At 46.6% G+C, this 17,150-nt stretch overlaps 1 protein-coding gene across 2 annotated transcripts in view; it reads right to left on the reverse strand.

Annotated features, from left to right (window-relative positions):
• LOC137427380 (uncharacterized) overlaps positions 1–14,009 on the reverse strand; it is a 43,779-nt gene extending 29,770 nt beyond the window's left edge. For both annotated transcript variants that reach the window (XM_068116841.2, XM_078778364.1), the window contains exons 1-2: positions 13,937–14,009; positions 1,568–1,762 (exon numbers count right to left, since the gene is read on the reverse strand). In XM_068116841.2, coding sequence (XP_067972942.2) covers positions 1,568–1,762; positions 13,937–14,006 — 265 coding nt within the window. In that variant the 5' untranslated portion in view covers positions 14,007–14,009. The remainder of the gene's footprint in view (positions 1–1,567; positions 1,763–13,936) is intronic.
• Positions 14,010–17,150: the final 3,141 nt, after the last annotated feature.

Genomic DNA, 17,150 nt, shown 5'->3' on the forward strand with positions numbered 1-17,150 from the left:
GGCCTCCCAAGCAGGTGACATGAGACCGAGCTGGAGAATATTACCTCCTGATGATAATCTCCCAATACACTAGGCGGAGGCGAATACGCATGCACGAATAATTCACCACGATGCTATGGTTTTACGAATTTCATCGCGTGGCCATTTCAGTGTGCACAGTTGACCTAATGAGGAAGTTTTTTTTTTTGTTTTGTTTTTTACAATGGAGGACGGATCCACAGCTCAATATACACAGCAACTCATTGAAAAGTTCAGATTCACACCCAGTCACTCTACTATAAACATAATTCTTCTGCTCTCTCAACAATAGATGGAGGCCTTCAAAGTCACACATGAGATCAGGGTTTTCTCTCCAGACGTGTGTTGAGCTTTCTATCCAATCTGTCACTTCATCTTGTTTTTCAAACTCTGACATCCAAAGCCATTGCTTACTGACATCCTCTCCTCTCTTATCAAACGCATGCTTCTCAACAAAATCCTCTCATCTCCTCTCCCTGTCAAGGCTGGATTACCTACCCCAAGGCAGTGTGCTGGGCCCAGTCCTTTTTTTTTTTTTTTTTCATCAACTGAAAATATCTTTCCTCCGACTCTGGAAAATCCTCTTATCTCTTTTCTGATGAGACCCTACTTCGCGCTGTCCGGGAAGGACGTCATAGGTCCCGGGTCCCGTCGGCTAGTCAAAGACAAGGGGACTAATCCACCCTTGGTAAGGGGAAAAGGCCGGCGCTGAGATCCGCAGCAATATTATGGACCCCCAAATTTTCAAAAATAAATTTAGCGCCAAACCAAAATAAGGTTTTTGGAGGTCCGTAATTTCCAAAGTAGATTAGATAAGCAATTTCTTCCTGCGGAGGCGTGGCACCCATATTTTGAGGGGCTACAATTAGAAAACTGTTGGAGATATTGAGCTGAAGCTTGGGATGTTTTTGTTTGGCATGAAGAGGAATTTTTAGAAAAATTTCCTGGCATATCTGAGAGGGGTCATGGGAAGGTGTGTGAATTGAAATGGAATGACCCTTCCAGCAGCAACCCCGTTCTGGTGAAAGTCCCAAAATCCAGAATCACTGCACACATCCAGCCTTTCATTCCTCTTTTTCACCGCCTGTGCAAACATGTTCCACATTCTCTTCAACCCCATTCTTCCTTCCAAGTCTTCATGACAGCTGTTCATCAACATATCAGATCATCCCCCATCCAACCATCCCCATATTACTCCATTGTAAAGCACTCCCTTTTTCCAGGTCATTGGGATTATTTCCCTCTCCCTTATCTCTTTTCGTTTGTTGTTTTGTTACTTTTGGGTTCCATCTCCACATACCCACCCCCTTACTCTTCTTGTGTTTTATTCAACTTGGGTGCAGATTTTTCACCCCAATGTGTCCTTCCCTCCCCTTCATCTCACTTCAACTCTGCTGTTGTTATTTCCCCCTTTCCATTTTATTCCCTTCCAATCTGCTCAAAGCCTTCCACGAACCTCTATCATGTATTCAAAAAAACAAAATAAAATAAAATTCGGTGCTAAACAAATACAGATCCCATCAGAAGTGATGTCAATCACACAACTCACCATTCGGCTGGTCACTTTGCTCCTCCTCCAGACCAAAGGAGTTCACATCCTCTATTTTTATCTGCAGAATCTCGGGAAATCCTTCCGTCTCCTCAACCTTCATTCCACACATGAGCACAGTCGGCTGTTCCGATTCCGGTTGCACATGATAAGAATCCTTCCCACAGCCAACACGAGCGTACATGGTGGGTGAACCTTGAGAGGCAACAAACACACCATTCTTCCTGATTTTTGCTCCACTCTGAGTACCTTGATCTGAGAAAGTACCAACATGTGAAGTACCTCTCTACATTAGACCTTATCCTCTCCCAAAATCAGTTACAGCACTTTAAACATTCTCCATACACATACGCACACCCTGTGACACCCCCAAAATTAATTGTACATGTTTCAAGTTATTAAGACAATACTCTAACTGTATTACATGTTGATGTAAATGTTCATTTGACCACAAATAAAACATTCAAAAGTTTAGATAGTTATGTAAAATCTGGCGTGTTCAGCAATTTTAGGATGAAGATATTCAATGGTGAGGAGGCCTCAACACACAAGCACAGGGGATGTGTATGAAGGAGTATTTGTGCCCAGATGTAAGGGAGAGGCAGGTTAGTTGATACACTTTTCAGTTATGTTGGCCTATAATGAAGACTGTTATCTCGACAGGATTCATGAATTGTCCAAAACTTTTTTTGCAATTGTTTTTATGTTTTGCTATGCATTATGTTTTGCACTCTGTCAAAGCGTCTTTGGGCTCCCTGAAAAGCGCTATATAAAATAAATGCATTATTATTATTATTAAAAGAAATATCAGGGTCTTGTACATATCTGTGAAGCATGCCAGATCCGTTGCATTATCAAACTTGGAATGGTGGCTCACAAAAAAACTGTTTGTCAAACGTATTGTTATGTCGGTGGGGTAGAGCAATATCTAGAGTCATGTAGATCTGAATAGGTAACATGCTTCGTCTGTCGTGATAGGGAATCTACCCTGTAATAAGTTCCATGTGTTGTCCGGTTTGTCGGTTAAGGAGTATACCTGTGAACATACCAGGATGTTCGTGTGCTAGGTAGTGATAGGGATTAAAGATAACAGCCCTTGTGTGTCACACCTGGTAATCAAACCTTTGTCCCTTATGGCAACGCACACCTGTAAACACTTAGATGGCCCTTTATTGCACACAGTAATTAAATTCCCTTCCCTGGCAATGACTTGAGGAAAACGGGCAGAGGGCCCGTTCGGGGCACAACCGCATGGGCCGCAGCCGGCTACACCTCCAGCTGGCCTGGAACGGCCTCGTGGCAAGGCCGGGGGCCACGCGCGGGAGGACGGTTGGCTGGGCAGGGAGGGGGTCAAGCAGTACCGGTGCGGGAAGCACTCGACCAATCAGAGGGCGCGCCGAGACCGACGTCACAGGCCAGGCCATAAAAGGGGGCGCTGCACGACATTTGCGCGCTTGGCTCAGAGCAGCAGCTCTCTTGGGTTTTCATAGCGTGCAGTCGCAATTGCTCTCCTTTGGTCTCTCTCCCCTTTTGCCGTTCTTCTTCGCTGGTCACTGGACGCTATACGACATCTGTTGGTCCCTGCGCTTCTCTTCATCGGGCTGACGGTTTGCTCGTGGTGCTTGGAGTGGTGCTCGGTGCTTCTGGAGCTTAGAGTGGTGCACGGACCTCGTGGGCGTTCGACGAGGAGCCTGGAGTGGGCATTGGCTCAGGCCTTCGCGGTGCTGTGGTGCCGGAGCAAGGGACCTCGTGGTGTGCAGCGGAGCTTGGAGCCGGTGGGGACAAGACGACGGACAGTTAAGACGCACCACATTTTACATTACATAACGAACGTTTTTCTTTTGGTTATTCATTCTCCTCTGTGCCGTATTTGAAGTCTGGTGTGTGGGATCCCAATTTAGGAATTAGATTTATCGTCGTGTTTCGCTGTCCCTGTCCCGACCTTTGCAAATAAACCCTTGTATTATTTTCCATTCCCTGCAAATCATGTGCCCGTTTGAGTTAGTTCCCCTTCCACAGTTACGCGCTCCCGCTTCTTCCTCTTCCCTTCCTCACTTTCCACGTTTGATAGCACAATCCGTGTTTGGTCGTCGCCTCATTTAAATCCGTTTGGTCCATCCGCATCCCTGGTATTAACCGGAGGGTCCGCGCGACAGTATCATCTGACCTGACCAAGTGGGTGAGTTGATACACCTTGGTAGGCGTGAATGGGTTCGATGATACATCGATTTACATGGTGAATGAGTTCGATGGTACATCGATTTACATGGTATTTCTGCCAATGGTAACAAATTAGCATGCACATAATTACAGATACACATCAAACTAGGCTACATACCATCATTTCTGTATAATAATGGTACTAATGGTATTTTCAGAAACATTGGTGGCATTTAGACCACATTTAGACCACAATAAACATTTCAGAAATGGAAAAATGAACATTGCTGGCAACACATTGCCAGATGCACTGATTGTGTAGACCACTAACTAAAACACCCCGTTCTGCCGATGTAGCCGAACCAACTTGTTTCTTCCCCTTCTCTGTTACAATATCACATGGATTCTGGACTGTAGTGCATCCTGTATCGTCAAGTTGTGGATGTCCTCAGGTTTGAAATGGTTCTCATCCATCACCCAGGCTAGGTTGTTACAGAACTCACCAGCAGTATGACGATTAAAGGCAGTGGCCCTTGCAAATGAAGTAGCTTCTGGAGAACGGATGGACAGGTTTTGACGCTTTTTAAATCCTAACCACCAGGCCTTTCCAGCCTTTCTGTTTTCCTTCCAAGATTCTGGCATCTTGAGTTCGTTTTGAGAAGCATAATTAATAAGCTAGCTGACAGCATTTCTCAAGAGGCCGTAAAACATGTCGGCTAACATCTTCACATGATTTCCCAGGTCCTTTTCCATTTCTGATGGAAAGATATAATGTGAATATGCAACAGCAGCATATCCTGTGACTGCCTCAGTGCCTCAGGATCCTTTTGGCGTTTTGTTATGAAACGGTGTAAAGTCATTTTTGTCGATGCCAAAATGTTGGGCTACACTGCGTAATGATTTTCCGCACTCCACTTCATCAGCTGCCCTTCTCATTACGTCAGGTGGAGTTTTGGTGGCCCTTTCAGTTTTTCGTTTGTAGAATTGGGGCATTTTCCTGCAATAGGGAGATGGTGGTATTGAGTTATGCAAAATGCTCTTTGATTGTAAAGTATATCTAACAATAGGGCTAAAGGTTAAGTTAGAGAAAAAAAAAAAAAGATCTGCCAAACAAATGAATCGGCAAGCATCAAATATCAGGAAAGGAACAAGATTCACAACTCAGATGGACACAACTCTTCTATTTATTTTTTTTATTTTTATTTTTTTTGTATACAAGATCGAGGCTCGTGAAAGAGCGAACATTAATCACACAGAAAGACAAACCGACACATAAAACATATAACATCGGGAGCGGTAGACAAGATGGGGAGAGAGGGGGAAGGACACAAACACAACATTTGAGAGCAGGGACCGAGAGACATGGAGACATCGAGACATCTGAGAGAGGGCGAGGGCTTTAGGGGGGGGAGCATGGGGAAGGGGGTGGTGGGAGAGGTATAAAACATATGGACACTGCCAGGACTTCCAGGAAAGAAGTTGGAATTTCAAACAAGGTGGATCTGGGGTGAATTAGCGGGTGTAGAAAAGATCAAGGTTTTGGATGGGGGAAGATAAGAGATGGTGGTAAACAGCTGTTTTAAAGACCTGGAGGGAGGAGTGGGATTGAAGGGAGTGAGGGAGTTTGTTCCAGAGGCGGGAGAAAAGAGGAATGAAAGAGTGAAGGTGAGCAGAGAGCCGAGATTTCGGCAGTTTAACCATCAGAGGGTTGCTGGCAGATCTTGTGCGACCTGTAGGAATATTTGGGGGACAGAGCACAGAGAGAGCTGGGGGTGCAAGGCCGGAGAGGAGTCGGTAGAAGACAGAAAGACCACATACCTGCCTGCGGTGAGTGAGTGAAAGGCCCTCAGAGATAGCTTCATCGCGGGAGATTCCAATAATTCTGAAAGCTTTGGTTTCAACAGCGTGAAGCCGAGCTAGGTGTGACGCAGGAGCACCGGCCCATAGGGGAGAACAGTATTCCATTGAGCTGCGGATGAAAGCCTTGTATGTGGTGACGAGCTCAGGTGTGCCGAGGAAGGACTTCGCACGACGGAGGATGCCCAGTCAGCAACTGGCTTTGGAGGCCAGCTTGGAAATGTGGTTTTCCCAAGAAAGATCATGGCAGATAGTGAGACCCAAAAGCTTGAGCGACAGAACTTCTTGGAGAGGATTGTTGAGAAAGTAGATGGGAGGGTTGTCCAGTCGATCTTTTCGGAGAGACATAGTAAGAGTGTGAGATTTGTCAGGATTGAAAGACATGTTCCACTTGTTTGACCAGTCTGTGATTTTGTCCAAGTCTTCAGAGAGTGAGGAGGCTGCAGACTGCCGATCTGAGGGAAGAGGCATGGAGCGGCAGAGAGTGGAGTCATCAGCAAAGAGATAGAGAGGATTTTCAAGAGAGTCAGAGAGATCATTGATGAAGACCAGAAAAAGCACGGGGCCCAGAACACTGCCTTGGGGAACTCCAGCCTGAACAGGAAGAGGAGATGAGAGAAACCCATTCAGGGCCACACGTTGACGACGACTAGAGAGGAAGTCCGCCAGCCATGCGTGGAGATTTCCATGGATACCAAAGGAGGAGAGTTTGGTGAGCAGAGCGGGGTGCCAGACCGTGTCGAAGGCACGTGATATGTCGAGGGAGACAGCTCTAATTTCCTGTTTGGCATTGAGGACCTCCCATCCATTGTTGAAACAGCAGAAGCAGCATGTCCAGAGTAGAGTGACCTGGTCTGAAACCAAATTGATGATCAGAGATCAAGCCATTGGAGAAGAGGAAAGATTTCATATCCGAAGCAATGATGGATTCCATGACTTTGCTGATAATTGGGAGAAGGCTGATTGGTCTGTAGTTGCTAGGATCTGTTTTTGCACCTTTTTTGTGCAAAGCGGTGATGTTGGCTGATTTCCAAGCAGATGGCAGTTGACCTTGAGCAAAAGAGAGGGTGAAGAGAACAGAGAGAGGGTGAGATAGAGCAGCAGAGCAGGATTTTAGGACCCGTGGGCTGATGCCGTCGGGTCCAGTTGCAGAATCAGAGTCGAGGGTTGACAGAAACTTTTCCACCTTGTCAGGAGGAAAGGACACGGAGTCCAGGAGCAGCAGGGTACGACTGGGTATGGTGGGTACAGAGAGGGATGGGTTTGGGATCCAAGATTTAGAGGCAAACACAGAGTTGAGGCATTCAGCTTTTTCACGTGCGGAGTCAGCTGTGTAGCCGTTTGAGGTAAGGGAGGGGATGGAGGGGGAACAAACACCAGAAACGGATTTGACCAGACGCCACCAGGATTTGGAAGAGGGAGACAGATAAGAGAGTTCGGTCTTGAGAACGGAGAGATATTGTTTCCTGGCTCTCCTGAGGGTGGACACACACTTGTTTCGGGCTTTGTGAAAGGAAATTAGATTTCCTTCCGTTGGATTTGCTTTCCAGGAGACGAAGGCAGGGTTGTTTCTGGGCAACAGCCTCACCACAAGATTCCGTGTACCATGGACGGGAGGAAGGGTATGACAACTGAAGACGAGATGGGATAAATCTGTGCATGAGAGAGAGCAATTTACTTTGGAAGAATTCCCAGGATGAGTTGATGTCAGAGGTGGTAGAGATGGGAGACCAGTCCAGATGATTGATGGCTGCTTGAAGACCGTGCCAGTTGGCCTGAGTGAAATGCCAGACTCATCGACGCTGAGCAGGCTCCCTGAGGATGGTCAGAGAGATATCCACTTTAACAAGGACATGATCAGATGATCCGATTGGAGCAGAAGAAGAGCAGCAGACATTTTCAGGGAAGTTAGTCATAACCAAGTCCAGAAGAGAAGATGTTCCGTTGACTGAGATCCGGGTCGGGAAATTGACAGATTGTGTCAGTCCCAGTGAGTCGCAGAAGTCCTTTGCTGAGGAGCCATGGCTGGTGAGAGAGGTACCCACACCCAGCCAACTGGCATGATGACAGTTGAAATCACCACATATGAGGAAGAGAGAGTTGGGATGAGTAGATAGAAGTTGGTCCATATTATCAGACAGCGAGATGTAGATGGAGTCATCACTGTTTGGTGGACGGTACAACACACATATGAACAAGAGGTGGGAGCGAAGGGGAAGCCGTAGCCAGAGGTATTCCTGGGGGTGAGGTGGAGAGAGTGCAGTGCAGGGCGAGTGAGGAAGAGAGTTTTTGATAAAGACAGCAACCCCGCCTCCAGGACGAGGCTCAGGTCTATCATACCGGAGGAGGGAGTAGCCCGGGAGAGATACTAAGGAATCAGAGACATCATAAAGGAGGAAGGTTTCTGTTAAGCAGATCACGTCTGGTTTGACAGAAGCAACCTGTATGGAGAGATCAGTTAAGTTTGAACGAAGGCCCCGGATGTTTGAGTGTCCATACCGTTAATGAAGAGGAAGGGGGAGCATCAGATACAGAACAGGGGGGAGGAGGGGTAGGGTAAGATGTGGAAGAGGTGGAAGAGGTAGGTAGAGCTGTTGAAGGTGTGTCAGAGATTTCAGAATAGCTCAGAGAAAGGGAAGGATGGGGCGGACAAAAGGTTTGATGGTGATTGGGTGAGGCACAATGAGGTGTTATTTGAGCAGGGGGAAGAGCGAGGCAGAAGGTTGGGGGAGATGGAGGTGAGAGTTGGAAGGGGGAAGAAGCGGGGAGGATGCTTTGAGGAGGGGGAGTGAGAGGGGGGAAATTGAGAAGCAATGAGGGTGGGGAGATTTGAAGGGGAGGGGTGAGGGGGGAGTTTGGGAGGGAAGGGACAAGGGGAGGGATTTGAAAGGGATGGGATATGGGGGAGATTTGGAGGGGAGGGGTGAGGCAGGAGTCTAGGAGGGGAGGGCGAGTGGGCGTCTTGGCGGGGAGGGGTGAGGGGGTAGTTTAGGAGGGAGGGGGCAAGGGGGGAGATTTGAAAGGGATGGGTGATGGGGAAGATTTGGAGGGGAGGGGTGATGGGGAAGATTTGGAGGGGAGGGGTTATGGGGAAGATTTGGAGGGGAGGGGTGAGATTGGATTTTAGAAAGTGTACGATTTATGGGAAACTAACATTTATTCTAAAGATGTGCAGTGTAGGCTATATCGGCCTACATGTATTATGGTGTATGAAGCCCAATTACAAATGACTACAGCATTGTCTTGTAAAAAAAATAATGAATGGGTTAGTTGATACAGGTCGGTTGGGTTAGTTGATATGCGTATCAACTAACCTTCTCAGACTATCATCTAACCCATCCATGGGTTTTTTGCAACACATGTTGCCCACATGCATATGTGTATTATCCTGGCAATTAAAGCAGCGTATGCTGAAAGCCACTTTCACAAGGTATAATCAACCATTGAGAACTCCTGTGAAATCTATGTCGTATTATCACAATAAATGATCTTACCTTTTGTTGGCGTTTTTACTCAGGAGGACACAAATCAGGTTTTTTGGAGAATCACACCCTTTCTTTGTCTCTAACTTCTAGACCTACTTACCAATGATATGTAATGCAACGAGCTAACAGAGGGCAGCATTTACACAAGTTTCATTTCTGAGGACAAGGAGGAAGGTTGTATCAACTAACCTACTGTATCAACTAACCTGCCTCTCCCCTAATCCATGCCACAGGTATGCTGGTATGCTGATATGCAGACAGTTTCGCCACATGAAAAACTTTTTTTTTTTCTTTTTTTTGTATACTGAATCGAGGCTCGTGAAAGAGCTAACATTTATTTCACAAACAAATCAACCAGACAAACAAAACACAAAAAGAGGGAGCGGAAAACAAGATGGGGAGAGAAGGGGAAGCACACAACCACAACATTTGAGAGCAGAGAGAAGTGTGGGAGGGAGAGGGCTTGGGGGCAGGAGGCATGGTAGGTTAGAGGTATAAAACACAAGGGGACCGAAATTAGCGGGGGTAGAAAAGATCAAGGTTTTGGATGGGGGAGGATAAGAGATGGTGGTGAACAGCTGTTTTAAAGACCTGGAGGGTGCAGTGGGATTGAAGAGAGTGAGGGAGTTTGTTCCAGAGGCGGGAGAAAAGAGGAATGAATGAGTGAAGGTGAGCAGAAAGTCTTGATTTTGGCAGTTTAACCATAAGAGGGTTGCAGGCAGATCTTGTGCGACCTGAAGGAATATTTGGGGGACACAGAGCACAGACAGGGCTGGGGGGCAAGGCCAGAGAGGAGTCGGGAGAAGACGGAAAGACCACCAACCTGCCTGCGGTGAGTGAGTGAAAGGCCCTTGGAGTTAGCTTCATCACGGGAGATTCCAACAATTCTGAAAGCTTTGGTTTCCACAGCATGAAGCCGAGCTAATGTGAGCTAGAATGAGCCGAGCAAGCTACACCTGTATAGCTAGAAACCCTCATATCTCTATTTGAAACACCTGTATAGCTAGAAATCCTCATATCTCTAGAGGAAACACCTGTATAGCTCGAAACCCTCATATCTCTATAGGAAACACCTGAATAGCTCAAAACCCTCATATCTGTATTTGAAACACCTGTACAGCTCAAAACCCTCATATCTCTATTGGAAACACCTGTATGCCTAGAAACCCTCATATCTCTATTTGAAACACCTGTACAGCTAGAAACCCTCATATCTCTATTTGAAACACCTGTATAGCTCGAAACCCTCATATCTCTATTTCAAACACCTGTATAGCTCGAAACCCTCATATCTCTATATGAAACACCTGTATAGCTCAAAACCCTCATATCTCTATTTCAGACACCTGAAAAGCTAGAAACCCTCATATCTCTATTTCAAACACCTGTATAGCTCGAAACCCTCATATCTCTTCTTGAAACACCTGTATCGCTCGAAACCCTCATATCTCTTCTTGAAACACCTGTATAGCTAGAAACCCTCATATCTCTATTTCAAACACCTGAAGAGCTCGAAACCCTCATATCTCTATATGAAACACCTGTATAGCTCGAAACCCTCATATCTCTATATGAAACACCTGTGTAGCTCGAGACCCTCATTTCTCTATATGAAACACCTGTACAGCTCGAAACCCTCATATCTCTATTTTAAACACCTGTATAGCTAGAAACCCTCATATCTCTATTTGAAACACCTGTATAGCTCGAAACCCTCATATCTCTTCTTGAAGCACCTGTATAGCTCGAAACCCTCATATCTCTATTTGAAACACCTGTGTAGCTCGAAACCCTCATATCTCTATTTGAAACACCTGTATAGCTAGAAACCCTCATATGTCTATTTGAAACACCTGTGTAGCTCGAAACCCTCATATCTCTTCTTGAAACACCTGTATAGCTCGAAACCCTCATATCTATATTTCAAAGACCTGTGTAGCTAGAAACCCTCATATCTCTATTTGAAACACCTGTATAGCTAGAAACCCTCATATCTCTATTTGAAACACCTGTTTTGCTCGAAACCCTCATATCTCTATTACAAACACCTGTATAGCTAGAAACCCTCATGTCTCTATTTGAAACACCTGTCTAGCTCGAAACCCTCATATCTCTATTTCAAACACCTGTGGCTGTACAGCTCGAAACCCTCATATCTCTATTTCAAACACCTACTATAGCTAGAAACCTTCATATCTCTTCTTGAAACACCTGTGTAGCTAGAAACCCTCATATCTCTATTTGAAACACCTGTATAGCTCGAAACCCTCATATCTCTCTTTGAAACACCTGTATAGCTAGAAACCCTCATATCTCTATTTGAAACACCTGTATAGCGAGAAACCCTCATATCTCTATTTCAAACACCTGTATAGCGAGAAACCCTCATATCTATATATGAAACACCTGTATAGCTCGAAACCCTCATATCTCTATATGAAACATCTGTATAGCTAGAAACCCTCATATCTCTATATGAAACACCTGTATAGCTCGAAACCCTCATATCTCTATTTCAAACACCTGTGGCTGTACAGCTCGAAACCCTCATATCTCTATTTCAAACACCTGTATAGCTAGAAACCCTCATGTCTCTATTTGAAACACCTGTATAGCTAGAAACCCTCATATCTCTATATGAAACACCTGTATAGCTCAAAACCCTCATATCTCTATTTGAAACACCTGTGTCGCTAGAAACCCTCATATCTCTATTTGAAACACCTGTATAGCTCAAAACCCTCATATCTCTATTTGAAACACCTGTGTCGCTAGAAACCCTCATATCTCTATTTGAAACACCTGTATAGCTCAAAACCCTCATATCTCTATTTGAAACACGTGTATAGCTCGAAACCCTCATATCTCTATTTGAAACACCTGTGTAGCTAGAAACCCTCATATCTCTATTTGAAACACCTGCATAGCTCAAAACCCTCATATCTCTATTTGAAACACCTGTTTTGCTCGAAACAATCATATCTCTATTACAAACACCTGTATAGCTAGAAACCCTCATGTCTCTATTTGAAACACCTGTCTAGCTCGAAACCCTCATATCTCTATTTCAAACACCTGTGGCTGTACAGCTCGAAACCCTCATATCTCTATTTCAAACACCTGTATAGCTAGAAACCCTCATGTCTCTATTTGAAACACCTGTATAGCTAGAAACCCTCATGTCTCTATTTGAAACACCTGTATAGCGAGAAACCCTCATATCTCTATTTGAAACACCTGTATAGCTCGAAACCCTCATATCTCTATTTGAAACACCTGTGTCGCTAGAAACCCTCATATCTCTATTTGAAACACCTGTATAGCTCAAAACCCTCATATCTCTATTTGAAACACGTGTATAGCTCGAAACCCTCATATCTCTATTTGAAACACCTGTGTAGCTAGAAACCCTCATATCTCTATTTGAAACACCTGCATAGCTCAAAACCCTCATATCTCTATTTGAAACACCTGTTTTGCTCGAAACAATCATATCTCTATTACAAACACCTGTATAGCTAGAAACCCTCATGTCTCTATTTGAAACACCTGTCTAGCTCGAAACCCTCATATCTCTATTTCAAACACCTGTGGCTGTACAGCTCGAAACCCTCATATCTCTATTTCAAACACCTGTATAGCTAGAAACCCTCATGTCTCTATTTGAAACACCTGTATAGCTAGAAACCCTCATATCTCTATATGAAACACCTGTATAGCTCAAAACCCTCATATCTCTATTTGAAACACCTGTATCGCTCGAAACCCTCATATCTCTATTTGAAACACCTGTGTCGCTAGAAACCCTCATATCTCTATTTGAAACACCTGTACAGCTCGAAACCCTCATATCTCTATTTGAAACACCTGTGTTGCTAGAAACCCTCATGTCTCTATTTGAAACACCTGCATAGCTCGAAACCCTCATATCTCTATTTGAAACACCTGCATAGCTCGAAACCCTCATATCTCTATTTCAAACACCTGTACAGCTCGAAACCCTCATATCTCTATTTCAAACACCTGTGTTGCTAGAAACCCTCATATCTCTATATGAAACACCTGTACAGCTAGAAACCCTCATATCTTTTCTTGAAACACCTGTAAAGCGAGAAACCCTCATATCTCTATATGAAACACCTGTATAGCTAGAAACCCTCATATCTCTATTTGAAATTCACGTATAGCTCGAAACCCTCATATCTCTATATGAAACACCTGTATACTATAGCTCGAAACCCTCATATCTCTATATGAAACACCTGTATAGCTCGAAACCCTCATATCTCTATATGAAACACCTGTATAGCTAGAAACCCTCATATCTCTATATGAAACACCTGTATAGCTCGAAACCCTCATATCTCTATATGAAACACCTGTATACTATAGCTCGAAACCCTCATATCTCTATATGAAACACCTGTACAGCTCGAAACCCTCATATCTCTATTTCAAACACCTGTGTTGCTAGAAACCCTCATATCTCTATATGAAACATCTGTATAGCTAGATATATACCTTATCTGCTCCAATACCTTCCCCTTTGTGCGGAAACGGTTCTCCAATGTTTCTCTCGAGCCCCGATACGTACAGAATACGTTGTACAATAAACTTTGATACAGCAAACAACTTTGACTTCACGATCTGTGAATATCTTAAATCTCAAGTTAAACTCCGAAAATAATGATTCACTGAATCCGCCTCTGTGGACATCGCGGCCCAAGTCACGTGGTGTTACCCATCGTCGATCTCTCATATCTCGTTAAAAACATGTTATAATCTACCACTACCTTTAGCGCTCCTCACGAACATGTTTAAAACCCCAAATCTCCACAGGCACAACACTCCCCGACTCACAACTCACTTTGTGTAAAATGATTCTGTCGCTGCCCGGAAACCGGTTCTCTGCACGACTCTTCTTCTTCCTCTAACATTTTTATATTATGTTGCTTCTCGCGAATCCCTCTTGATCGTTATCTCACTCCCACCAATGTGTATTAACACGTCATTGTTTCCACCCTATAATCTTGCTAAAATATATTCTACAGAAAAATATCGAACGCCAAAAAAAAAAACGAGGAAAAAGAAGGTTGCACAAGCCAAGCTAGAGGATACACCCCCGTTGGTATTTTCCACTGATCTCCATATAATACTAACTGGATAGGAAGGGAAGCTCATTTTTTGAAGCCATTGGGCGGTAAGCAGCGCACGATGGCATTTCATCAATCCTGTAATAATGCTTTTTCTTCCCTGGAACGGATTAAAATCAATTCGGAATGGAATAAAATATAGTGGGAAGGTGGAATTTTCGGAGGAAATATGCTGATAATTAAATTCTTTAAATTCCCTCTAATTAAATATTAAATAAATTAAATATTCTAATCTATATAATAATAGCGTAAGGACGCGACTTTGTTATCCCTTTTACGCCGCACCCAGTGACCCGATGCCCACGGCACTAATGGATTTACGATCTACGAACCTCGCTCTTTGTTTATCACGTACAGCCATACTCGAAAAATCTGAATTAGCCGACGTTGGAGCCCAAAAGCATCCGATTAACTGCCGATACGACGCCATCTTACGACGCCATCGTATTGGCGTCTGCTGGGCGAAGGCGAAGCAAGCCGTCCGCTGATTGGACAGGTGAAGGAGAAAGCAAGCCGTCCAATGAGTGGACAATCCAGAGCATGCATTTGTGCCGGGGTCGGCGATCGTTGTTCATATACACACTCTTCATTCTCATCTTTCTTCCTAACTCTTACTCGGACAAGCAAATCCCCTCTGCCATCCATAATGGTACACTCTATCCATACACCACATCCTCCCTTCCGTGGATGTTCCATGGGTTTCGGCTAGTAATAAATAATAATATTAAATATTAAATAATGAAATAATTAAATATAATTAAATAAATTAAATTAAATATTAAATAATATTAATATTAAATATTAATAGTAATTAAATATTCTTTAAAAATTTTAAGCAAAGGAAATACGACTGCATTAACTTTTTCATGGCTGATAACATAATGTGGCGGACACGAAAGCTTACTGGCGTGATGACATCATTCCGCATGCCAAGTGGGCGGCGGCCACGCCCGAGGGGTAGGCGTGGCCACGGGATATACACCGGGCGCGCAGCCCGGAACGCTCCAGTGTTACAGTGGAGCTCTTGAATAAAGACTCTTACAACTTACCGCGTTGTCCGCTTCCTCCTTGCTTACAAGAAGCGCGCGTAACACCGCGCTTCATTGGTGACCTCGACGTTCTGGTCAGCCGTCACTGACCACCCGAACCCGCCACAGCCATGGCAACCAACGCGGTAGCGATAAAGCTCCCCGAGTTCTGGGAAGCTCAGGTGGAGATCTGGTTCCTGCAGGCCGAAGCCCAGTTCAGGCTTCGAGGCATCACGGCGGACGAGACACGCGACTGCCACGTGGTCGCCTCCCACGGGGCCGGCAAGGCCGCCCGCGTCGTGTCAGTCCTGAGGAACCCACCGGCCGACGACAGGTACGAGGCGATCAAGCGTCTCCTCCTCACCACGTTCGGCCTCACGGTGGACGCACGGGCCGATCGCCTCTTGGACCTCCCCGAGCTCGGTGACACGCGACCGTCGGTCCGAATGGACCATATGCTGTCGCTCATGGGCGACGAAACCCCGAACGCTCTATTCCGGGCATTATTTCGACGCCAGCTGCCGGCACGAGTACGCCTCACGTTGGCCGGTTCTGCGACAACGGAACCCCGAGCGCTCGCGGCCGAGGCCGACAAGTTCTACGCGGCTTTGGACACGCAGGCGAGTTTCGGTGCGGCCGTAGCGGCTCCCGAGCCCAAAACTGCTGCGGGTGCCCACCCCTACTACGCGACGCACCGCATAGCCGCTGAACCTCCTGCGGGTGCCCACCCTTACTCCGAGGGGCGCCTCGTGGCGGCTGCCACACCCCGCCCACCACCACCACGGAAACCGCGGCCTCCGGCTTCGCCGCAAACCTGGTGCCATTTCCACGCCAGGTTCGGCCACGAGGCCCGGCAATATCGCCCGCCGTGCTCATTCGGCAGGTCGGGAAACGCCCGGGCCGGCCCTCGGTAGTGGCACTGAGCGCCGGCCGATTAAACAGCCTCCTCTACATAACGGACACCTTATCCGGGCGCCGTTACCTGTGCGACACGGGAGCGCAGGTGAGTGTCGTTCCCGCCGGTACGTCCGACAAGCAGACCGCGGGCCGGGGTCCCGCTCTGCTTGCTGCCAACGGTACGCCGCATATCGCACATACGGAAAATGCTGCCTTTCTTTGCGGTTCGGAGGGCAGGTTTTCCGATGGTCGTTCGTGACTGCCGACGTGCCTATGGCACTGCTTGGCGCGGACTTCCTTTGTGCCAATGGCCTCTTGGTGGACGTAAAGCACAGAAGGCATGTCCAGGCCGAGACGTTCAGCTTGCTCGCTTGCGCGCTGCCCGCCTCGTTGAGCAGCTCATGGAGCGGCTCAACGAGCGGCTCGCCGAGCGGCTTGCTGAGCGGTTCGGTTCCGGCCAGGTTCATCTGCACGCTTCCGGCAGCGGAGGAATTCACCCGCCTCCTCGCCAGTTTCCCGGCCCTCACGAGGCCCACCTTCTCGGCGGGGACCGTCAAGCATGGGGTGGAACATCACATCCCCACCGCTGGGCCACCGGTCTACGCCCGGGCACGCCGCCTCGAGCCGACGAAGCTCGCGGTTGCTAAAGCCGGGTTTGCTACACTGGAGCGGCTCGGCATTGTGCGGCGCTCCGAGAGTGCTTGGGCGTCGCCGCTCCACATCGTGCCCAAGCCCGGCGGGAGATGGCGACCGTGCGGGGACTACCGCCGTCTCAACGATGCCACCACCCCCGACCGCTACCCCGTCCTCCATATTCAGGACTTTTCTGCCCGCTTGGCGAATATGTCCTTCTTCTCGAAGGTGGACCTCATACGCGGTTACCACCAGGTCCCCGTCAGGCCGGAGGACATCCCGAAGACGGCTGTCATCACGCCGTTCGGTCTTTTCGAATTTCTTTGGATGCCCTTCGGTTTGAAGAATGCGGCTCAGGCGTTCCAGCGCC

Source organism: Myxine glutinosa, chromosome 5 (genome assembly GCF_964187855.1).
Source record: "Myxine glutinosa chromosome 5, kmMyxGlut1.1, whole genome shotgun sequence".
NCBI lineage: Eukaryota > Metazoa > Chordata > Myxini > Myxiniformes > Myxinidae > Myxine > Myxine glutinosa.